We start from the raw sequence: 25,116 nt of genomic DNA, 5'->3' as shown, positions 1-25,116 counted from the left end.
GCAGCAGATGGAAGAGTCCCCCCCCCCTCCTGTCCCACAGAGAAGATACAGTGCAGACTCATTGACAACCTGTGTTCACACTTCTGCTCCAGCCCTTCACAGTGCAGACTCACTGACAACTTGTGTTCACACTTCTGCTCCAGCCCTTCACAGTGCAGACTCACTTACAACCTGTGTTAACACTTCTGCTCCAGCCCTGCCGGTCTCTCTCCTCAGGCAGTATGTCCTGTGTAGAAGGGGCGTGTCTGAGTCTCTGCAGCAGCCGGCCTCATGTGACTCAGAGGGCCCACCAAATGGGTACTGCGTAAGTGAAATGACAGCAATCAGAGCTTCCATCTGTATTGGTGGAAGTGCTCATAGCAGCTCAGTGGGTCCCCCCAGGAGCATTGGGCCCCGGTACTTGCCCGGGTTTGCCGTTATGACGCCGGCCCTGAGTCTGAGCAAGCAATTAATGATGTATGAATTTAAGACCTACAGGCGGCATGAATGTTTGGCAGTGCTAGATTCTCTTTTCTAAAGCACATTTTCACAGGGAAGAATTCGGATTTGCTGTGTGTCGTTGGCGAATGTTACACCACAGAGTGAATTACCAAAGCTGCACTGTAATAGTGTTGTGGATTATAAGGATAGCTTCACACTTTCGGTGTGAAACTCCAGTATTGGCTGTTCCGGCAGACAAGCGGAGAATCAGCTGGACACATGCAGCAGTTTGGGTCCGGACGGTTCTTCGCTTGTCTGCAGCAATGCGTACATGGGGTGATATTTTATCATTTCTTTCACACAGTATGACGGCTTCTTCTTTGACAGCTCTAACCTATCACAGCGATCTCCAGCAAATTCTGATTGGTCCTGTGCCAGCTAGTCAACTGCTATCACCATGATGTCACTGTGTCTGTGGACACGTGTGTGTGCAGTGCACTTGCAAATAGGGTTCAATCGGGTATCGAAGTATCGATACCTAATCGATACTTTTCGACCTGGATCGATTCGATACTGGGATTTGCTACTTTTCTACTGCGCAGCCTGGTATCAGACAACATGACGCGCTGCTCTCAGCGTGCACCATGTTCTCTTCAGCAGCACAGTGGAGATGGACTGTGCCGCTGCCACCAATGAGAAGAGATGGGGGGAGGAGAGGGACTGTGGCCACTGCACCACCAATGAAGAGAATTAACCTGTTGATACAAGTGTAGGATGCGGGTGCCGGCGGTAGTTTCACATACCCGGCACCTGCCCTCTATGACAGGAAGCTGCAATCCGCGGCAATTAACTCCTCAGGTGCCGCACCTAAGGGGTTAATTGATGGGGATCGCAGCACTTTGTCATAGAGGTCGGGTATGTGAAACTATCGCCGGCACCCGCATCCTACATTTGTATTAACAGGTTAATTATCTTCATTGGTGGCGCAGTGCCCCCCCCCCCCCAACACCAGTATTAAATCATAATCATTGGTGGCACAGTGCCTCAACCCCCCTAGTATTATCTTCATTGATGGCAGTGGACACAGGGTCCCCTCCTCATTGGTGGTGCAGTTGCGGTTCCGATCGGAGCCCCAGCAGTGTAATCGCGTGGCTCCGATCGGTTACCATGGCAGCCGGGATGCTACTGAAGCCCTGGCTGCCATGGTAATCTCCCTGCTGTTGTGTGCACAAAGCCCAGGGCAGCAGGGAAAGTGTAAAGTCCTATTCACCCTAATAGAGCTCTATCAGGGTGAATAGGACAAGTAATTAAAAATTCCCAGTTTCTAGCCCCCCCCCCCCCCCATTTTTTTGTCACCTTGTCCCCCCCAAAAATAGGATAGGACTGTTCTATTATGGTCTGGACGTTCCATAAAATGCGGAATGCACATGGCTTTTTTGGTATTTTTTTTGCGTGTTATCGAGTATCGCAATACTTCTTTATAGTATCAAAATCGAATCACAATTTTGGTATCGTGACAATCCTAGTTGCAAATCAAACTTACAGTTACGTTGATTTGTATCAAGGGGTTAAACAAGTGACTGCACACATATTTCCAGTCCCCCACTTGACATACACCGATCAGTCCTATCATTAAAACCACTTACAGGTAACATGAATAACACTCATTCTGTTATCACAGCGACATCGGTCAAGAGATGAGATGGTAGGCAATAAGTAAGTTCTTGAAGATGATATGTTGGAAGCAGGAAAAATTGGAAAGTGTAAGGATCTAATTGACTTTGACAAGGGCCATATTGTGATGGCTAGATGTTCAGAGCATCTCCAAAACATGTGGTCTTGTGCACACTGCATGCACCCAGTATTCAGTGGTAAGAGGCTACCAAAAATGGACCAAAAAAAAACTTGGATTGGTCAAGACATTGATAGCATGAGCAAGGTCCAATATAGAGTACCATGTTAATATGCCCGATGCCAGTTACAATTGTAGCCATGGCAACCAAATAGGTCACAGATGAGCCCATTTTTACCTGAAAATAGTGTTACAAGAAAATGTCAATAGGGCGAAGCTATGAAAAACGTTGTAGGATTACTCAAGAACAGCTGAAACCTTCAACTATCATCATCAAACCCTCAAGAAACTATATAAGAAAGCATCATCTCACTACCTAAGCTACCAGTCAAACCTGAGGTTATTATAGGTTGGTCTTTTTCTGATATCATGTCCACTGTTGATCTTCTGCTACAAGACTTGGGTTACAATACATTATCTACCATTGGTGAAGGATCCTACTCAAAGGTGAAAATGGCGACATCAAGGAAATACCAATGCAAAGTGGCCATTAAGGTCATAGACAAAAGAAAGATCCCAGCTGAATACACCATGAAATTCCTAGCCCGTGAGCTTGACATTTTGAGGAAGGTTCGACATCCCAATGTCATAACTGCCTTTGAGTTTATTGAGATAAGTAACGGACTACATTTTATAGTAATGGAATTGTGTGTGACAGACCTCCTACAGTTAGTGCAGACTACAGGACTGTTGCCAAGTGAAAAGGCCAGAAGTCTTTTTAAGCAAATCACCAAGGCCATCAAGTATCTGCATGAGCATCATGTGGCACACAGAGATTTAAAGTGCGAGAACATACTTATTACATCAGATGACAAGGCCAAAATCACAGACTTCAGCTTCGGAATAATGTTCCCCAATGGCTCAAATCTGTCTACCACTTACTGTGGATCTGCAGCATATGCTTCTCCTGAGGTGAGACTATGAGTTTGTATCTTATGCTTTATATATATATTAGTGCAGGTGAATTTCCAGAGGATGTAAATCTGTCCCCATCACATGATCACAAATGTTTGGGACTAGTTACTTCTGTATTGTCATCAGCTCTGAATCTTCAACTTCCTCAAGGACTCATACTGCTGTCACATACACTATAAGGACAAAAGTATTGGGACTCCTACGCATTACACCTACAACAACTTTTATGACATTCCATTCTATATCTATAGGTATTAACCCCTTAACCTCTTAGGGACACAAGGCCTATCTGTACACCCTGATGTCCCGGTACAGGTACGCCCTGTGTATTTCCGATCACCGCCGCGCGGCTGGTGGTGATCGGAACTGGGTGCCTGCTGAAATCAATCAGCAGGCACCCTGGGTCAATGCCGAGGAGGGTCCTGTGACCCCCCCGTATCGGCGATCGCTGCAAACCGCAGGTCAATTCAGACCTGCAGTTTGCAGCGCTTTCAGAAGATTCTGATCCCCGCGGTCCGTGACCACAGGGATCAGAAACTTCAAAATGCCTTTTTTTTATGTTTAACCCCTGCAGCCCTCTTTGTGATGTGGGCGGGGGGCACGCGATCAACCGCCCGCCCTCCCTCTCATTTTCAGGATGGCTGAGCTTGTAAAGCATTTTCAGCACATTGCTGACACTGTGCTTGAAACGGCTGACATCACACAGATGTCAGCCGTTTAACCCCTTCCATGCCGCGGTCCATAGGGGAGCTTCCTTCCTCTCCCATCGGGAGCTGCTGTGCCTTTTCAGCCCCTGAAAAGTCCAGCAAAATCTGCCTTCCAAAAACCAAATGGCCTTCCTTTCCTTCTGCACCCTGCTGTGTGCCCGTACAGCAGTTTACGACCACATATGGGGTGTTTCTGTAAACTGCAGAATCAGAGTAATAAATGTTGAGTTTTGTTTGGCGGTTAACCCTTGCCTTGTTACTGGAAAAAAATTATTAAAATGAAAATCTTCCCAAAAAGTGAAATTCTGAAATTATATTTTCCATTAAATCTTATGGAAAGCCTAAAGAGTTAATAAAGCTTGTAAAATCTGTTTTGAATACCTTGAGGGGTGTAGTTTCTTAGATGTGGTCACTTTTTTGGAATTTCTACTCTAGGGGTGCATCAGGAGTTCTTCAAATGGGACCTGGGGTAAAAAAAAAAAGGCCATCAAAATCTGCCTTCCAGAAACCATATGGCGTTCCTTTCCTTCTGCGCCCTGCCGTTTGGTCATACAGCAGTTTACGACCACATATGTGGTGTTTCTATAAACTACAGAATCAGGGCAATAAATATTGAGTTTTGTTTGGATGTTAACCCTTGCTTTGTTACTGAAAAAAAATTGATTAAAATGGAAAATGAAATTTCATCTCCATTTGCCAATAACTCTTGTGGAACACCTAAAAGGTTAACAAAGTTTGTAAAATCAGTTTTGAATACCTTGAGGGGTGTAGTTTCTAAAATGGGGCCTTTAATGGGTGGTTTCTATTACGTAAGCCCCACAAAGAGACTTTAGACCTGAACTGGTCCTTAAAAAGTGAGTTTTGGAAATTGTCTTAAAAAGTTTAAGATTTGCTTCTAAACTTCTAAGCCTTTTAACGTCCCAAAAAAATAAAATGTCATTTACAAAATGATCCAAACATGAAGTAGACATATGGGAAATGTAAAGTAACTATTTTAGGAGGTATCACTATCTGTTTTAAAAGCAGAGAAATTAAAAATTTAAAAATTGCGAAATTTTTACCAATTTCTGGTAAATTTGGTATTTTTTTATAAATAAAAATTAAATATTTTGACTCAAATTTACCACTGTCATGAAGTACAGTATGTGACAAGAAAATCTCAGAATGGCTTGGATAAGTAAAAGCGTTTTAAAGTTATCACCACATACAGTGATGCATGTAAGATTTGGCCTGGCAGGGTCCTGAAGGGGTTAAAGTTTCTGCTTTGGATTTATATTTAACAACTGCTGCAGGTCCGACACATGTGTATTTAGCCTTAGGCCTCATGCACACAACTGTATTTTCGGTTTGCGTCCAATACGCATTTTTGCAGATCGCACATGGACCCTAGGTCCGCAAAAAAATAAAAAACAGACAACACACAGCTGTGCCACAAATTATAGAACCTCTTCTATTCTTGGCCATTTTGTAGACCATAATAGGCTTCTTTTTTTTTTACAGTGGGTCCCACAAAAATATTGCACATGGACCACATCCGTATTTTGCAGACCACAAAACGGATATGGTCGTATTCAGGAGGCCTTAGGCCTCATGCACACAGCCGTTGTTGTGGTCCGCATCCTAGCCACATTTTTTGCGGCTCGGGTGCGGACCCATTCACTTCAATGGGGCCGCAAAAGATGCGGAGGCCTTACTCTGTAGCTCTGCTAGGATGAGTTCTAAATTAAATTGCTAGGTAAAATGTTTGGCTAGGGCGACACGTTTTGCTCAATCTAAAGATTTAATGCTAGTCAATGGGGCTGCAGTGTGACACATGACATGCCCTGGCTTCAACACAACAGTCGCAAAAAAAACAAAAATGTTGGGTTTTTGGTCACAGGTAGAGATATGCGAATTTCATATTTTGAAATTCGTTCACGCTTCGTTTACTGGTATAAGCTGAATTGCGTTATGGATTCCGTTACCATGGACCGTAACGCAATTCTATGTGATGGAATGCATAATGGAATGTCTTTAGAGGCATTCCGTCATAATAGAAGTCTATGGGCTGCAAAGCGGATATGTCCCGTTTCCGTTATGCAGGGGACTCCTCTCCTGCAGAACGGAAATAGGACGGATCAGTTTTGCAGCCCATAGACTTCTATTATGACGGAATAAATAACGGAATCCCTCTAAAGGCATTCCGTCATAAAATTGCATTCTGGTCCGTGGTAACGGAATCCATAACGCAACAACAAGAAGCACAAATGTTCTTAGTTATGCAAGAAGCTACCTGTGCCTTAGTAACTAGTCTTAATGCCAGCACATGCTTATAGATCAACTGGTCAAATATTGTTTAGAAGCTGCTCAGCTATTATTTACGTGGCCAGAAAATAACATATCTACTGCTGTGCTTCTAGTCTGTCATTACCTATTTTAAAGGTACTGTCTTAGGCTACTTTCACACTCGCATTTTGGGCGGATCCGTCATGGATCTGCAAAAACTGATCCATTACAATAATACAACCGCATGCATCCGTCATGAACGGATCAGTTTGTTTTATCTGTAACATAGCCAAGACGAATCCGTCATGAACTCCATTGAATGTCAATGGGGGATGGATAAGTTTTCTATTGTGCCAGTTTGGCTCAGTTTCGTCAAGCAGACAGCAAAACGCTGCAGGCAGAGTTTTGCTGTCCGCCTCCAGTGCGGAATGGAGACGGAACAGAGCCAAACTGATGCATTCTGAGCGGACCCTTTTCCATTCAGAATGCATTAGCGCAAAACTGATCCGTTTTGGACCGCTTGTGAGAGTCCTGAGCGGGTCTCACAAACGGAAAGCCAAAATGCGAGTGTGAAAGTAGCCTTATCTACAAACTATATTGCTCTATCATGTCAGACTCAAAGTCTCGTTTGCATTTTAGGATGAGAGTGCCTGCAGTGCACTCCCATCTCAGACTGCTTATACTTATGGACACTTGTGTAGCGCGGCTGGTACATTTAAACACATTGATATAGCCCCTCAAATTTTTTTGCCAGGTGCAGGAGTTCAGGTTCAAAATGGCCTATGGGCAACACATTCCACCATCTATAACTTCCTGATGTGGACACTGGAGAACCCAGCGGGTTTGTAAGCTATAAGGCAAGTTGGGTTAACTATACTACTGCCTGTTAGGATTATTGCTCTGTAAAGGTCATCCCCACTTCTCGTTGTTACCATCTGAGCAGCAAAGAATACCCAAATCATGGCATGTTGGAGCTGAGATTTAGAGACTAATATTTCCTGAAGGACCTAAGGGGGAAAACGAGACATGTCTTCAATGTCAGCCACTGGGAAATGAGGATGCCCTCTCTATTGCAATAACCTGACTTGTAGGCAGTGGTAACATAGGGGCATAACAGAGGAAGAACTATCTAGTACTTCGTTACACTGACTAAAGCAGTATCATTTTATGGACTGAATAAAAAAAAATTCTTCCATCTTTATTATGATTGTCAATAAATTGATTAAAGTAATAACTAGGGGTTTAGAGAGGTTTTCAAAGATTCTCCACAGCACCTTAGGCCTTAGCCTACCAGCCGCTAAACACATGGGAAAAGTGAACCAATGCAGTAATATGAAGTTTCATGAGATTCTGGAGATCTTGTGATGATAACTGATAAGTAGATGTAACTAGTTTTTTGTATTTTGGTGTAAAGAAGAGCTATTTTCATAGGTACTACTGAGTATTCCCTATGACCCAAGGAAGTATGACATTTGGAGCCTGGGAGTGATCCTTTACATAATGGCGACAGGAAAAATGCCATTCGATGAGACTAACTTGAATGCATTGCCAAAAATTCAGCAGGTAGGAGTGACGTTTCCAGAAGCTATAGAAGTGGATGCAAAATGCAAAAGTCTCATTAAAGAAATCCTGCAGTACAACCCTAATGATCGACCTGATATCTTCACACTAATAAAGCAAGAATGGCTACTAGCAGCATAACACCATCCAAGTCCTTCAATAAAGACAATTCCTAAATACCACTGAACTATCATTTGTACAAAAATCCAAAACACAAAGGGGCAACAGAATAAATCCTGCACCCTTATTTATATCAGGGATTTATCTTTTCATGGGACAACGCTTAAGATATGACACTTTGATACAATGTGAAGTAGTCAGTGTACAGCTTGTATAACAGTGTAAATTTGGTGTGCCCTCAAAATAACAACACACATTAATGTCTAAACTGCTGGCAACTTAGGGGTGAGTACACCCCTAAGTGAAAATGGCCAAATTGTGCAGAATTAGCCATTTTCCCTCCCCGTGTCATGTGACAAGGTCTCAGGTGTGAATGAGGAGCAGGTGTGTTAAATTTGGTGTTATCGCTCTCACACTCTCTCTCATACTGGTCACTGGAGGTGGCTCCTCATGGAAGAGAACTCTCTGAGAATCTGGGAAAAAGAATTGTTGCTCTACATAAAGATGGCCTAGGCTACAAGATTGCCAACACCCTAAAAACTGAGATGCAGCACGATGGCCACAACCATACAACGGTTTAACAAGACAGGTCCTACTCAGAACAGACCTCGCTATGGTCGACCCAAAAAGTTTAGTGCACGTGCTCAGTGTCATATCCAGAGGTTGTCTTTACAAAATAGACATATGAGTGCTGCCAGCATTGCTGCAGCGATTAAAGCAGTGGGGCGTTCAACCTGTCAGACTATATGTCGCACACTGCATCAAATTGGTCTGCATGGAAGCCTCTTCTAAAGATGATGCACAAGAAAGCCCGCAACCAGTTTGATAAAGACAAGCAAACTAAGGACATGGATTACTGGAACCATGGCCTGTGGTCTGATGAGACCAAGATAAACTTATTTGGTTCAGATGATGTCAAGCGTGTGTGGCGGCAACAAGGTGAGGAGTACAAAGACAAGTGTGTCTTGCCTACAGTCCAGCATGGTGGTGGGAGTGTCATGGTTTGGGGCTGCATGAGTGCTGCCGGCTGTGGGAAGCTACAGTTCATTGAGGGAACCATGAATGCCAACATGTACTGTGACATACTGAAGCAGAGCATGATCCCCTCCCTTCAGAGACTGGGCCACAGGGCAGTATTCCAACATGATAACGACCCCAAACACACCTCCAAGACGAGCACTGCCTTGCTAAAGAAACTGAGGGTACAGGTGCTGGACTGGCCAATCATGTCTCCAAACCTAAACCCTATTGAGCATCTGTGGGGAATCCTCAAAAGAAAGGTGGAGGAGCGCAAGGTCTCTAACATACACCAGTTCTGTGATGTTGTCATGGAAGAGGATTTCAGTGGCAACCTGTGAAGCTCTAGTGAACGCCATGCCCAAGAGAGTTAAGGCAGTGCTGGGAAATAATGGTGGCCACACAAAATAGTTATTATTATTATCTGTATAGTTATTATAAGAGTTATTTTGAGGGCACACCAAATTTACACGGTTATAGAAGCTGTACACTGACTACTTTACATTGTATCAAAGTGTCATATCTTCTGTGTTGTCCCATGAAAAGATATAATAAAATATTTACAAAAATGTGAGGGGTGTACTCACTTTTGTAAGATACTGTGTGTGTGTATATATATATATAGATATCTCAAAGAAGAGGCAGCACTCCAGGATAAAGTGAAAAATGACCCGCTTTATTTCCCCTGTGCAACGTTTCAACTGCTCATTGCAGTCTTTCTCAAGCATAACAATTGGTGTCACAACATCTACATTTATACCCACAATGCTTAGTGAGTCAATTAACAGGGTGATTGGCAATAACATATTCAATAATATATAAAAACGTGAATTTCATAAAAAAAAATGTCATGATCATATGTCATGTGTTTATACACTACGTGCAGAATTATTAGGCAAATGAGTATTTTGACCACATCATCCTCTTTATGCATGTTGTCTTACTCCAAGCTGTATAGGCTCGAAAGCCTACTACCAATTAAGCATATTAGGTGATGTGCATCTCTGTAATGAGAAGGGGTGTGGTCTAATGACATCAACACCCTATATCAGGTGTGCATAATTATTAGGCAACTTCCTTTCCTTTGGCAAAATGGGTCAAAAGAAGGACTTGACAGGCTCAGAAAAGTCAAAAATAGTGAGATATCTTGCAGAGGGATGCAGCACTCTTAAAATTGCAAAGCTTCTGAAGCGTGATCATCGAACAATCAAGCGTTTCATTCAAAATAGTCAACAGGGTCGCAAGAAGCGTGTGGAAAAACCAAGGCGCAAAATAACTGCCCATGAACTGAGAAAAGTCAAGCGTGCAGCTGCCAAGATGCCACTTGCCACCAGTTTGGCCATATTTCAGAGCTGCAACATCACTGGAGTGCCCAAAAGCACAAGGTGTGCAATACTCAGAGACATGGCCAAGGTAAGAAAGGCTGAAAGACGACCACCACTGAACAAGACACACAAGCTGAAACGTCAAGACTGGGCCAAGAAATATCTCAAGACTGATTTTTCTAAGGTTTTATGGACTGATGAAATGAGAGTGAGTCTTGATGGGCCAGATGGCTGGATTGGTAAAGGGCAGAGAGCTCCAGTCCGACTCAGACGCCAGCAAGGTGGAGGTGGAGTACTGGTTTGGGCTGGTATCATCAAAGATGAGCTTGTGGGGCCTTTTTGGGTTGAGGATGGAGTCAAGCTCAACTCCCAGTCCTACTGCCAGTTTCTGGAAGACACCTTCTTCAAGCAGTGGTACAGGAAGAAGTCTGCAAGGTAAGAAAAACATGATTTTCATGCAGGAAAATGCTCCATCACACGTGTCCAAGTACTCCACAACGTGGCTGGCAAGAAAGGGTATAAAAGAAGAAAATCTAATGACATGGCCTCCTTGTTCACCTGATCTGAACCCCATTGAGAACCTGTGGTCCATCATCAAATGTGAGATTTACAAGGAGGGAAAACAGTACACCTCTCTGAACAGTGTCTGGGAGGCTGTGGTTGCTGCTGCACGCAATGTTGATGGTGAACAGATCAAAACACTGACAGAATCCATGGATGGCAGGCTTTTGAGTGTCCTTGCAAAGAAAGGTGGCTATATTGGTCACTGATTTGTTTTTGTTTTGTTTTTGAATTTCAGAAATGTATATTTGTGAATGTTGAGATGTTATATTGGTTTCACTGGTAAAAATAAATAATTGAAATGGGTATATATTTGTTTTTTGTTAAGTTGCCTAATAATTATGTACAGTAATAGTCACCTGCACACACAGATATCCCCCTAAAATAGCTAAAACTAAAAACAAACTAAAAACTACTTCCAAAAATATTCAGCTTTGATATTAATGAGTTTTTTCGGTTCATTGAGAACATGGTTGTTGTTCAATAATAAAATTAATCCTCAAAAATACAACTTGCCTAATAATTCTGCACTCCCTGTATATCATGTGTCAAAATCACAATTTTTACATACATGGTGAGATCTCATAGATTTTCAAAATTCACAAATAAACACTACCTAGTTCATAAAGTGCCTCGTGCTTTAATTACAGTGATCACCTGAAAGTGCTGATTGCGCGGTCAATGGCCGCATGGTTTAAAAACGTACTAACTTACAGAGTGGAGTATCATGATGGCAGCCGTCCCGGCGTCTCTGGGGTCCCACCGCGCATGCTCGGTATCCTGGATACCAGTGTACACTAACAGAGACCGCGCCCAAGAGTGACGTCGGTCCTGATGCGCACACCGGCCATTTGGCACCTCCCCCAAAGCATGACGATATGGAGGGCGGCGTCTCCCTGTTCGGCCTCCCGGTCACATGACAAAGTCACGTGAACCGTTGCCTGACAACTGGGAAGCGCTTATCCTCAACGCCTCGCCATCTCCAGGATCAGTCAGAGCACGGCAATGAGACCTATATTGAGAAAGGAGTAGATAGAGAATGATTGGGTTGTAAACACTATTCACATGATAATTGCAAACAATTATAATAGATACATAAATCAGGATGTCAAATCATGAATATCGGAGGATTGTAGTCCTAAAAGGGACATAACATGTGTTAAGTGGAGAATGGGGGGTGCGGTATATAAGGATGCACCACACAAGTGATCACCCCCATACACCTAAAGAATCATAGGTTACAGAGTGTTGTCCACACCCCCCATACATCTCCTGTGGCCATAGCTTCCTCCATTCACGATTTATCCATTTTTCTTTCAAGTGTGAAGCCATGATTCCAACCCCATTCTCTTCTTCTGAACCTAAACCGCCAAGGCGACTGCCACTATTCTCCTCCACCGTGAAAATAACTTGAAAAATAGATGAATCCTTTTCGGATCCCAAGTGTTCTAAAAATAAAAATGAAAATGAAAAAGAATAATTAGAATAGACACCAAAGGTGATCACATAACCAAATTGGTATACGAGGAAAACAAGCCCCCATGGAGGCGAGAGAGACCCCAACATTCTACATAATGTTCCACTTAAAGTCCACATTCAGACCCTTAGGTTTGAGTGACTGTAGGCGATGTATCCACCGCAGTTCCCGTTGTTTAAGGGTCACAGGGTGATCACTTGTGTGGTGCATCCTTATATACCACACCCCCCATTCTCCACTTAACACGTTATGTCCCTTTCAGGACTACAATCCTCCGATATTCACGATTTGACATCCTGATTTATGTATCTATTATAATTGTTTGCAATTATCATGCGAATAGTGTTTACAACCCGATTATTCTCTATCTACTCCTTTCTCAATATAGGTCTCATTGCCGTGCTCTGACTGATCCTGGAGATGGCGAGGCGTTGAGGATAAGCGCTTCCCAGTTGTCAGGCAACGGTTCACGTGACTTTGTCATGTGACCGGGAGGCCGAACAGGGAGACGCCACCCTCCGTGTCGTCATGCTTCGGGGGAGGTGCCAGATGGCCGGTGTGCGCATCAGGACCGACGTCACTCTTGGGCGCGGTCTCTGTTAGTGTACACTGGTATCCAGGATACTGAGCATGCGCGGTGGGACCCCAGAGACGCCGGGACGGCTGCCATCATGATACTCCACTCTGTAAGTTAGTACGTTTTTAAACCATGCGGCCATTGACCGCGCAATCAGCACTTTCAGGTGATCACTGTAATTAAAGCACGAGGCACTTTATGAACTAGGTAGTGTTTATTTGTGAATTTTGAAAATCTATGAGATCTCACCATGTATGTAAAAATTGTGATTTTGACACATGATATATAAATGAATTCACATATGATCATGACATTTTTTTTAATGAAATTCACGTTTTTATATATTTTTGAATATGTTATTGCCAATCACCCTGTTAATTGACTCACTAAGCATTGTGGGTATAAATGTAGATGTTGTGACTAGAGTTGAGCGGACACCTGGATGTTCGGGTTCGAGAAGTTCGGCCGAACTTCCCGGAAATGTTCGGGATCCGAACCCGATCCGAACTTCGTCCCGAACCCGAACCCCATTGAAGTCAATGGGGACCCGAACTTTTCGGCACTAAAAAGGCTGTAAAACAGCCCAGGAAAGGGCTAGAGGGCTGCAAAAGGCAGCAACATGTAGGTAAATCCCCTGCAAACAAATGTGGATAGGGAAATGAAATAAAATTAAAATTAAATAAATAAAAATTAACCAAAATCAATTGGAGAGAGGTCCCATAGCAGAGAATCTGGCTTCACGTCACCCACCACTGGAACAGTCCATTCTCAGATATTTAGGCCCCGGCACCCAAGCAGAGGAGAGAGGTCCCGTAACAGAGAATCTGTCTTCGTGTCAGCAGAGAATCAGTCTGCATGTCATAGCAGAGAATCAGACTTCACGTCAGCCACCACTGCAACAGTCCATTTTCATAAATTTAGGCCCAGCACCCAGGCAGAGGAGAGAGGTCCCGTAACAGAGGATCTGGCTTCATGTCAGCAGAGAATTAGTCTGCATGTCATAGCAGAGAATCAGGCTTCACGTCAGCCACCAATGCAACAGTCCATTGTCAGATATTTAGGCCCAGCACCCAGGCAGAGGAGAGAGGTCCCATAACAGACAATCTGGCTTCATGTCAGCAGAGAATCAGTCTTCATATCATAGCAGAGAATCAGGCTTCACGTCAGCCACCAATGCAACAGTCCATTGTCAGATATTTAGGCCCAGCACCCAGGCAGAGGAGAGAGGTCCCGTAACAGACAATCTGGCTTCATGTCAGCAGAGAATCAGTCTTCATATCATAGCAGAGAATCAGGCTTCACGTCAGCCACCAATGCAACAGTTCATTTTCATAAATTTAGGCCCAGCACCCAGGCAGAGGAGAGAGGTCCCGTAACAGAGGATCTGGCTTCATGTCAGCAGAGAATTAGTCTGCATGTCATAGCAGAAAATCAGGCTTCACGTCAGCCACCACTGCAACAGTCCATTGTCAGATATTTAGGCCCAGCACCCAGGCAGAGGAGAGAGGTCCCGTAACAGACAATCTGGCTTCATGTCAGCAGAGAATCAGTCTTCATATCATAGCAGAGAATCAGGCTTCACGTCAGCCACCAATGCAACAGTCCATTTTCATAAATTTAGGCCCAGCACCCAGGCAGAGGAGAGAGGTCCCGTAACAGAGGATCTGGCTTCATGTCAGCAGAGAATTAGTCTGCATGTCATAGCAGAAAATCAGGCTTCACGTCAGCCACCACTGCAACAGTCCATTGTCAGATATTTAGGCCCAGCACCCAGGCAGAGGAGAGAGGTCCCGTAACAGACAATCTGGCTTCATGTCAGCAGAGAATCAGGCTTCACGTCAGCCACCAATGCAACAGTCCATTGTCAGATATTTAGGCCCAGCACCCAGGCAGAGGAGAGAGATCCCATAACAGACAATCTGGCTTCATGTCAGCAGAGAATCAGTCTTCATATCATAGCAGAGAATCAGGCTTCACGTCAGCCACCAATGCAACAGTCCATTTGTCCAACGCAAAAAAATAAAAAACAGACAACACACAGCTGTGCCACAAATTATAGAACCTCTTCTATTCTTGGCCATTTTGTAGACCATAATAGGCTTCTTTTTTTTTTACAGTGGGTCCCACAAAAATATTGCACATGGACCACATCCGTATTTTGCAGACCACAAAACGGATATGGTCGTATTCAGGAGGCCTTAGGCCTCATGCACACAGCCGTTGTTGTGGTCCGCATCCTAGCCACATTTTTTGCGGCTCGGGTGCGGACCCATTCACTTCAATGGGGCCGCAAAAGATGCGGAGGCCTTACTCTGTAGCTCTGCTAGGATGAGTTCTAAATTAAATTGCTAGGTAAAATGTTTGGCTAGGGCGACACGTTTTGCTCAATCTAAAGATTTAATGCTAGTCAATGGGGCTGCAGTGTGACACATGACATGCCCTGGCTTCAACACAACAGTCGCAAAAAAAACAAAAATGTTGGGTTTTTGGTCACAGGTAGAGATATGCGAATTTCATATTTTGAAATTCGTTCACGCTTCGTTTACTGGTATAAGCTGAATTGCGTTATGGATTCCGTTACCATGGACCGTAACGCAATTCTATGTGATGGAATGCATAATGGAATGTCTTTAGAGGCATTCCGTCATAATAGAAGTCTATGGGCTGCAAAGCGGATATGTCCCGTTTCCGTTATGCAGGGGACTCCTCTCCTGCAGAACGGAAATAGGACGGATCAGTTTTGCAGCCCATAGACTTCTATTATGACGGAATAAATAACGGAATCCCTCTAAAGGCATTCCGTCATAAAATTGCATTCTGGTCCGTGGTAACGGAATCCATAACGCAACAACAAGAAGCACAAATGTTCTTAGTTATGCAAGAAGCTACCTGTGCCTTAGTAACTAGTCTTAATGCCAGCACATGCTTATAGATCAACTGGTCAAATATTGTTTAGAAGCTGCTCAGCTATTATTTACGTGGCCAGAAAATAACATATCTACTGCTGTGCTTCTAGTCTGTCATTACCTATTTTAAAGGTACTGTCTTAGGCTACTTTCACACTCGCATTTTGGGCGGATCCGTCATGGATCTGCAAAAACTGATCCATTACAATAATACAACCGCATGCATCCGTCATGAACGGATCAGTTTGTTTTATCTGTAACATAGCCAAGACGAATCCGTCATGAACTCCATTGAATGTCAATGGGGGATGGATAAGTTTTCTATTGTGCCAGTTTGGCTCAGTTTCGTCAAGCAGACAGCAAAACGCTGCAGGCAGAGTTTTGCTGTCCGCCTCCAGTGCGGAATGGAGACGGAACAGAGCCAAACTGATGCATTCTGAGCGGACCCTTTTCCATTCAGAATGCATTAGCGCAAAACTGATCCGTTTTGGATCGCTTGTGAGAGTCCTGAGCGGGTCTCACAAACGGAAAGCCAAAATGCGAGTGTGAAAGTAGCCTTATCTACAAACTATATTGCTCTATCATGTCAGACTCAAAGTCTCGTTTGCATTTTAGGATGAGAGTGCCTGCAGTGCACTCCCATCTCAGACTGCTTATACTTATGGACACTTGTGTAGCGCGGCTGGTACATTTAAACACATTGATATAGCCCCTCAAATTTTTTTGCCAGGTGCAGGAGTTCAGGTTCAAAATGGCCTATGGGCAACACATTCCACCATCTATAACTTCCTGATGTGGACACTGGAGAACCCAGCGGGTTTGTAAGCTATAAGGCAAGTTGGGTTAACTATACTACTGCCTGTTAGGATTATTGCTCTGTAAAGGTCATCCCCACTTCTCGTTGTTACCATCTGAGCAGCAAAGAATACCCAAATCATGGCATGTTGGAGCTGAGATTTAGAGACTAATATTTCCTGAAGGACCTAAGGGGGAAAACGAGACATGTCTTCAATGTCAGCCACTGGGAAATGAGGATGCCCTCTCTATTGCAATAACCTGACTTGTAGGCAGTGGTAACATAGGGGCATAACAGAGGAAGAACTATCTAGTACTTCGTTACACTGACTAAAGCAGTATCATTTTATGGACTGAATAAAAAAAAATTCTTCCATCTTTATTATGATTGTCAATAAATTGATTAAAGTAATAACTAGGGGTTTAGAGAGGTTTTCAAAGATTCTCCACAGCACCTTAGGCCTTAGCCTACCAGCCGCTAAACACATGGGAAAAGTGAACCAATGCAGTAATATGAAGTTTCATGAGATTCTGGAGATCTTGTGATGATAACTGATAAGTAGATGTAACTAGTTTTTTGTATTTTGGTGTAAAGAAGAGCTATTTTCATAGGTACTACTGAGTATTCCCTATGACCCAAGGAAGTATGACATTTGGAGCCTGGGAGTGATCCTTTACATAATGGCGACAGGAAAAATGCCATTCGATGAGACTAACTTGAATGCATTGCCAAAAATTCAGCAGGTAGGAGTGACGTTTCCAGAAGCTATAGAAGTGGATGCAAAATGCAAAAGTCTCATTAAAGAAATCCTGCAGTACAACCCTAATGATCGACCTGATATCTTCACACTAATAAAGCAAGAATGGCTACTAGCAGCATAACACCATCCAAGTCCTTCAATAAAGACAATTCCTAAATACCACTGAACTATCATTTGTACAAAAATCCAAAACACAAAGGGGCAACAGAATAAATCCTGCACCCTTATTTATATCAGGGATTTATCTTTTCATGGGACAACGCTTAAGATATGACACTTTGATACAATGTGAAGTAGTCAGTGTACAGCTTGTATAACAGTGTAAATTTGGTGTGCCCTCAAAATAACAACACACATTAATGTCTAAACTGCTGGCAACTTAGGGGTGAGTACACCCCTAAGTGAAAATGGCCAAATTGTGCAGAATTAGCCATTTTCCCTCCCCGTGTCATGTGACAAGGTCTCAGGTGTGAATGAGGAGCAGGTGTGTTAAATTTGGTGTTATCGCTCTCACACTCTCTCTCATACTGGTCACTGGAGGTGGCTCCTCATGGAAGAGAACTCTCTGAGAATCTGGGAAAAAGAATTGTTGCTCTACATAAAGATGGCCTAGGCTACAAGATTGCCAACACCCTAAAAACTGAGATGCAGCACGATGGCCACAACCATACAACGGTTTAACAAGACAGGTCCTACTCAGAACAGACCTCGCTATGGTCGACCCAAAAAGTTTAGTGCACGTGCTCAGTGTCATATCCAGAGGTTGTCTTTACAAAATAGACATATGAGTGCTGCCAGCATTGCTGCAGCGATTAAAGCAGTGGGGCGTTCAACCTGTCAGACTATATGTCGCACACTGCATCAAATTGGTCTGCATGGAAGCCTCTTCTAAAGATGATGCACAAGAAAGCCCGCAACCAGTTTGATAAAGACAAGCAAACTAAGGACATGGATTACTGGAACCATGGCCTGTGGTCTGATGAGACCAAGATAAACTTATTTGGTTCAGATGATGTCAAGCGTGTGTGGCGGCAACAAGGTGAGGAGTACAAAGACAAGTGTGTCTTGCCTACAGTCCAGCATGGTGGTGGGAGTGTCATGGTTTGGGGCTGCATGAGTGCTGCCGGCTGTGGGAAGCTACAGTTCATTGAGGGAACCATGAATGCCAACATGTACTGTGACATACTGAAGCAGAGCATGATCCCCTCCCTTCAGAGACTGGGCCACAGGGCAGTATTCCAACATGATAACGACCCCAAACACACCTCCAAGACGAGCACTGCCTTGCTAAAGAAACTGAGGGTACAGGTGCTGGACTGGCCAATCATGTCTCCAAACCTAAACCCTATTGAGCATCTGTGGGGAATCCTCAAAAGAAAGGTGGAGGAGCGCAAGGTCTCTAACATACACCAGTTCTGTGATGTTGTCATGGAAGAGGATTTCAGTGGCAACCTGTGAAGCTCTAGTGAACGCCATGCCCAAGAGAGTTAAGGCAGTGCTGGGAAATAATGGTGGCCACACAAAATAGTTATTATTATTATCTGTATAGTTATTATAAGAGTTATTTTGAGGGCACACCAAATTTACACGGTTATAGAAGCTGTACACTGACTACTTTACATTGTATCAAAGTGTCATATCTTCTGTGTTGTCCCATGAAAAGATATAATAAAATATTTACAAAAATGTGAGGGGTGTACTCACTTTTGTAAGATACTGTGTGTGTGTATATATATATATAGATATCTCAAAGAAGAGGCAGCACTCCAGGATAAAGTGAAAAATGACCCGCTTTATTTCCCCTGTGCAACGTTTCAACTGCTCATTGCAGTCTTTCTCAAGCATAACAATTGGTGTCACAACATCTACATTTATACCCACAATGCTTAGTGAGTCAATTAACAGGGTGATTGGCAATAACATATTCAATAATATATAAAAACGTGAATTTCATAAAAAAAAATGTCATGATCATATGTCATGTGTTTATACACTACGTGCAGAATTATTAGGCAAATGAGTATTTTGACCACATCATCCTCTTTATGCATGTTGTCTTACTCCAAGCTGTATAGGCTCGAAAGCCTACTACCAATTAAGCATATTAGGTGATGTGCATCTCTGTAATGAGAAGGGGTGTGGTCTAATGACATCAACACCCTATATCAGGTGTGCATAATTATTAGGCAACTTCCTTTCCTTTGGCAAAATGGGTCAAAAGAAGGACTTGACAGGCTCAGAAAAGTCAAAAATAGTGAGATATCTTGCAGAGGGATGCAGCACTCTTAAAATTGCAAAGCTTCTGAAGCGTGATCATCGAACAATCAAGCGTTTCATTCAAAATAGTCAACAGGGTCGCAAGAAGCGTGTGGAAAAACCAAGGCGCAAAATAACTGCCCATGAACTGAGAAAAGTCAAGCGTGCAGCTGCCAAGATGCCACTTGCCACCAGTTTGGCCATATTTCAGAGCTGCAACATCACTGGAGTGCCCAAAAGCACAAGGTGTGCAATACTCAGAGACATGGCCAAGGTAAGAAAGGCTGAAAGACGACCACCACTGAACAAGACACACAAGCTGAAACGTCAAGACTGGGCCAAGAAATATCTCAAGACTGATTTTTCTAAGGTTTTATGGACTGATGAAATGAGAGTGAGTCTTGATGGGCCAGATGGCTGGATTGGTAAAGGGCAGAGAGCTCCAGTCCGACTCAGACGCCAGCAAGGTGGAGGTGGAGTACTGGTTTGGGCTGGTATCATCAAAGATGAGCTTGTGGGGCCTTTTTGGGTTGAGGATGGAGTCAAGCTCAACTCCCAGTCCTACTGCCAGTTTCTGGAAGACACCTTCTTCAAGCAGTGGTACAGGAAGAAGTCTGCAAGGTAAGAAAAACATGATTTTCATGCAGGAAAATGCTCCATCACACGTGTCCAAGTACTCCACAACGTGGCTGGCAAGAAAGGGTATAAAAGAAGAAAATCTAATGACATGGCCTCCTTGTTCACCTGATCTGAACCCCATTGAGAACCTGTGGTCCATCATCAAATGTGAGATTTACAAGGAGGGAAAACAGTACACCTCTCTGAACAGTGTCTGGGAGGCTGTGGTTGCTGCTGCACGCAATGTTGATGGTGAACAGATCAAAACACTGACAGAATCCATGGATGGCAGGCTTTTGAGTGTCCTTGCAAAGAAAGGTGGCTATATTGGTCACTGATTTGTTTTTGTTTTGTTTTTGAATTTCAGAAATGTATATTTGTGAATGTTGAGATGTTATATTGGTTTCACTGGTAAAAATAAATAATTGAAATGGGTATATATTTGTTTTTTGTTAAGTTGCCTAATAATTATGTACAGTAATAGTCACCTGCACACACAGATATCCCCCTAAAATAGCTAAAACTAAAAACAAACTAAAAACTACTTCCAAAAATATTCAGCTTTGATATTAATGAGTTTTTTCGGTTCATTGAGAACATGGTTGTTGTTCAATAATAAAATTAATCCTCAAAAATACAACTTGCCTAATAATTCTGCACTCCCTGTATATCATGTGTCAAAATCACAATTTTTACATACATGGTGAGATCTCATAGATTTTCAAAATTCACAAATAAACACTACCTAGTTCATAAAGTGCCTCGTGCTTTAATTACAGTGATCACCTGAAAGTGCTGATTGCGCGGTCAATGGCCGCATGGTTTAAAAACGTACTAACTTACAGAGTGGAGTATCATGATGGCAGCCGTCCCGGCGTCTCTGGGGTCCCACCGCGCATGCTCGGTATCCTGGATACCAGTGTACACTAACAGAGACCGCGCCCAAGAGTGACGTCGGTCCTGATGCGCACACCGGCCATTTGGCACCTCCCCCAAAGCATGACGATATGGAGGGCGGCGTCTCCCTGTTCGGCCTCCCGGTCACATGACAAAGTCACGTGAACCGTTGCCTGACAACTGGGAAGCGCTTATCCTCAACGCCTCGCCATCTCCAGGATCAGTCAGAGCACGGCAATGAGACCTATATTGAGAAAGGAGTAGATAGAGAATGATTGGGTTGTAAACACTATTCACATGATAATTGCAAACAATTATAATAGATACATAAATCAGGATGTCAAATCATGAATATCGGAGGATTGTAGTCCTAAAAGGGACATAACATGTGTTAAGTGGAGAATGGGGGCTGCGGTATATAAGGATGCACCACACAAGTGATCACCCCCATACACCTAAAGAATCATAGGTTACAGAGTGTTGTCCACACCCCCCATACATCTCCTGTGGCCATAGCTTCCTCCATTCACGATTTATCCATTTTTCTTTCAAGTGTGAAGCCATGATTCCAACCCCATTCTCTTCTTCTGAACCTAAACCGCCAAGGCGACTGCCACTATTCTCCTCCACCGTGAAAATAACTTGAAAAATAGATGAATCCTTTTCGGATCCCAAGTGTTCTAAAAATAAAAATGAAAATGAAAAAGAATAATTAGAATAGACACCAAAGGTGATCACATAACCAAATTGGTATACGAGGAAAACAAGCCCCCATGGAGGCGAGAGAGACCCCAACATTCTACATAATGTTCCACTTAAAGTCCACATTCAGACCCTTAGGTTTGAGTGACTGTAGGCGATGTATCCACCGCAGTTCCCGTTGTTTAAGGGTCACAGGGTGATCACTTGTGTGGTGCATCCTTATATACCACACCCCCCATTCTCCACTTAACACGTTATGTCCCTTTCAGGACTACAATCCTCCGATATTCACGATTTGACATCCTGATTTATGTATCTATTATAATTGTTTGCAATTATCATGCGAATAGTGTTTACAACCCGATTATTCTCTATCTACTCCTTTCTCAATATAGGTCTCATTGCCGTGCTCTGACTGATCCTGGAGATGGCGAGGCGTTGAGGATAAGCGCTTCCCAGTTGTCAGGCAACGGTTCACGTGACTTTGTCATGTGACCGGGAGGCCGAACAGGGAGACGCCACCCTCCGTGTCGTCATGCTTCGGGGGAGGTGCCAGATGGCCGGTGTGCGCATCAGGACCGACGTCACTCTTGGGCGCGGTCTCTGTTAGTGTACACTGGTATCCAGGATACTGAGCATGCGCGGTGGGACCCCAGAGACGCCGGGACGGCTGCCATCATGATACTCCACTCTGTAAGTTAGTACGTTTTTAAACCATGCGGCCATTGACCGCGCAATCAGCACTTTCAGGTGATCACTGTAATTAAAGCACGAGGCACTTTATGAACTAGGTAGTGTTTATTTGTGAATTTTGAAAATCTATGAGATCTCACCATGTATGTAAAAATTGTGATTTTGACACATGATATATAAATGAATTCACATATGATCATGACATTTTTTTTAATGAAATTCACGTTTTTATATATTATTGAATATGTTATTGCCAATCACCCTGTTAATTGACTCACTAAGCATTGTGGGTATAAATGTAGATGTTGTGACTAGAGTTGAGCGGACACCTGGATGTTCGGGTTCGAGAAGTTCGGCCGAACTTCCCGGAAATGTTCGGGTTCGGGATCCGAACCCGATCCGAACTTCGTCCCGAACCCGAACCCCATTGAAGTCAATGGGGACCCGAACTTTTCGGCACTAAAAAGGCTGTAAAACAGCCCAGGAAAGGGCTAGAGGGCTGCAAAAGGCAGCAACATGTAGGTAAATCCCCTGCAAACAAATGTGGATAGGGAAATGAAATAAAATTAAAATTAAATAAATAAAAATTAACCAAAATCAATTGGAGAGAGGTCCCATAGCAGAGAATCTGGCTTCACGTCACCCACCACTGGAACAGTCCATTCTCAGATATTTAGGCCCCGGCACCCAAGCAGAGGAGAGAGGTCCCGTAACAGAGAATCTGTCTTCGTGTCAGCAGAGAATCAGTCTGCATGTCATAGCAGAGAATCAGACTTCACGTCAGCCACCACTGCAACAGTCCATTTTCATAAATTTAGGCCCAGCACCCAGGCAGAGGAGAGAGGTCCCGTAACAGAGGATCTGGCTTCATGTCAGCAGAGAATTAGTCTGCATGTCATAGCAGAGAATCAGGCTTCACGTCAGCCACCAATGCAACAGTCCATTGTCAGATATTTAGGCCCAGCACCCAGGCAGAGGAGAGAGGTCCCATAACAGACAATCTGGCTTCATGTCAGCAGAGAATCAGTCTTCATATCATAGCAGAGAATCAGGCTTCACGTCAGCCACCAATGCAACAGTCCATTGTCAGATATTTAGGCCCAGCACCCAGGCAGAGGAGAGAGGTCCCGTAACAGACAATCTGGCTTCATGTCAGCAGAGAATCAGTCTTCATATCATAGCAGAGAATCAGGCTTCACGTCAGCCACCAATGCAACAGTCCATTTTCATAAATTTAGGCCCAGCACCCAGGCAGAGGAGAGAGGTCCCGTAACAGAGGATCTGGCTTCATGTCAGCAGAGAATTAGTCTGCATGTCATAGCAGAAAATCAGGCTTCACGTCAGCCACCACTGCAACAGTCCATTGTCAGATATTTAGGCCCAGCACCCAGGCAGAGGAGAGAGGTCCCGTAACAGACAATCTGGCTTCATGTCAGCAGAGAATCAGTCTTCATATCATAGCAGAGAATCAGGCTTCACGTCAGCCACCAATGCAACAGTCCATTTTCATAAATTTAGGCCCAGCACCCAGGCAGAGGAGAGAGGTCCCGTAACAGAGGATCTGGCTTCATGTCAGCAGAGAATTAGTCTGCATGTCATAGCAGAAAATCAGGCTTCACGTCAGCCACCACTGCAACAGTCCATTGTCAGATATTTAGGCCCAGCACCCAGGCAGAGGAGAGAGGTCCCGTAACAGACAATCTGGCTTCATGTCAGCAGAGAATCAGGCTTCACGTCAGCCACCAATGCAACAGTCCATTGTCAGATATTTAGGCCCAGCACCCAGGCAGAGGAGAGAGATCCCATAACAGACAATCTGGCTTCATGTCAGCAGAGAATCAGTCTTCATATCATAGCAGAGAATCAGACTTCACGTCAGCCACCAATGCAACAGTCCATTTTCATAAATTTAGGCCCAGCACCCAGGCAGAGGAGAGAGGTCCCGTAACAGAGGATCTGGCTTCATGTCAGCAGAGAATCAGTCTGCATGTCATAGCAGAGAATCAGGCTTCACGTCAGCCACCACTGCAACAGGCCATTGGCATATATTTAGGCCCAGCACACAGGCAGAGGAGAGAGGTCCCGTAACAGAGGATCTGGCATCATGTCAGCAGAGAATCAGTCTTCATGTCATAGCAGAGAATCATGCTTCACGTCACCCAACATTGGAACAGTCCATTGGCATATATTTAGGCCCCGGCACTCAGACAGAGGAGAGGTTCATTCAACTTTGGGTAGCCTCGCAATATAATGGTAAAATGAAAATAAAAATAGGATTGAATGAGGAAGTGCCCTGGAGTACAATAATATATGGTTAAGGGGAGGTAGTTAATGTCTAATCTGGACAAGGGACGGACAGGTCCTGTGGGATCCATGCCTGGTTCATTTTTATTAACGTCAGCTTGTCCACATTGGCTGTAGACAGACGGCTGCGTTTGTCTGTAATGACGCCCCCTGCCGTGCTGAATACACGTTCAGACAAAACGCTGGCCGCCGGGCAGGCCAGCACCTCCAAGGCATAAAAGGCTAGCTCTGGCCACGTGGACAATTTAGAGACCCAAAAGTTGAATGGGGCCGAACCATCAGTCAGTACGTGGAGGGGTGTGCACACGTACTGTTCCACCATGTTAGTGAAATGTTGCCTCCTGCTAACACGTTGCGTATCAGGTGGTGGTGCAGTTAGCTGTGGCGT

At 43.9% G+C, this 25,116-nt stretch overlaps 1 protein-coding gene across 1 annotated transcript; it reads left to right on the top strand.

Moving 5' to 3' along the window:
• Positions 1-2,641: 2,641 nt before the first annotated feature.
• TSSK6 (testis specific serine kinase 6) lies at positions 2,642-7,860 on the top strand. The gene is made up of 2 exons (XM_044279270.1): positions 2,642-3,184; positions 7,591-7,860. The coding sequence occupies exons 1-2, from the start codon at positions 2,642-2,644 to the stop codon at positions 7,858-7,860; spliced, it is 813 nt and encodes a 270-aa protein (XP_044135205.1).
• The last annotated feature ends 17,256 nt before the right edge of the window (positions 7,861-25,116 follow it).

The sequence above is a fragment of the Bufo gargarizans genome, chromosome 1, assembly GCF_014858855.1.
Source record: "Bufo gargarizans isolate SCDJY-AF-19 chromosome 1, ASM1485885v1, whole genome shotgun sequence".
In the NCBI taxonomy this organism is placed as follows: domain Eukaryota; kingdom Metazoa; phylum Chordata; class Amphibia; order Anura; family Bufonidae; genus Bufo; species Bufo gargarizans.
This window is presented reverse-complemented; position numbering and strand designations above follow the sequence as displayed.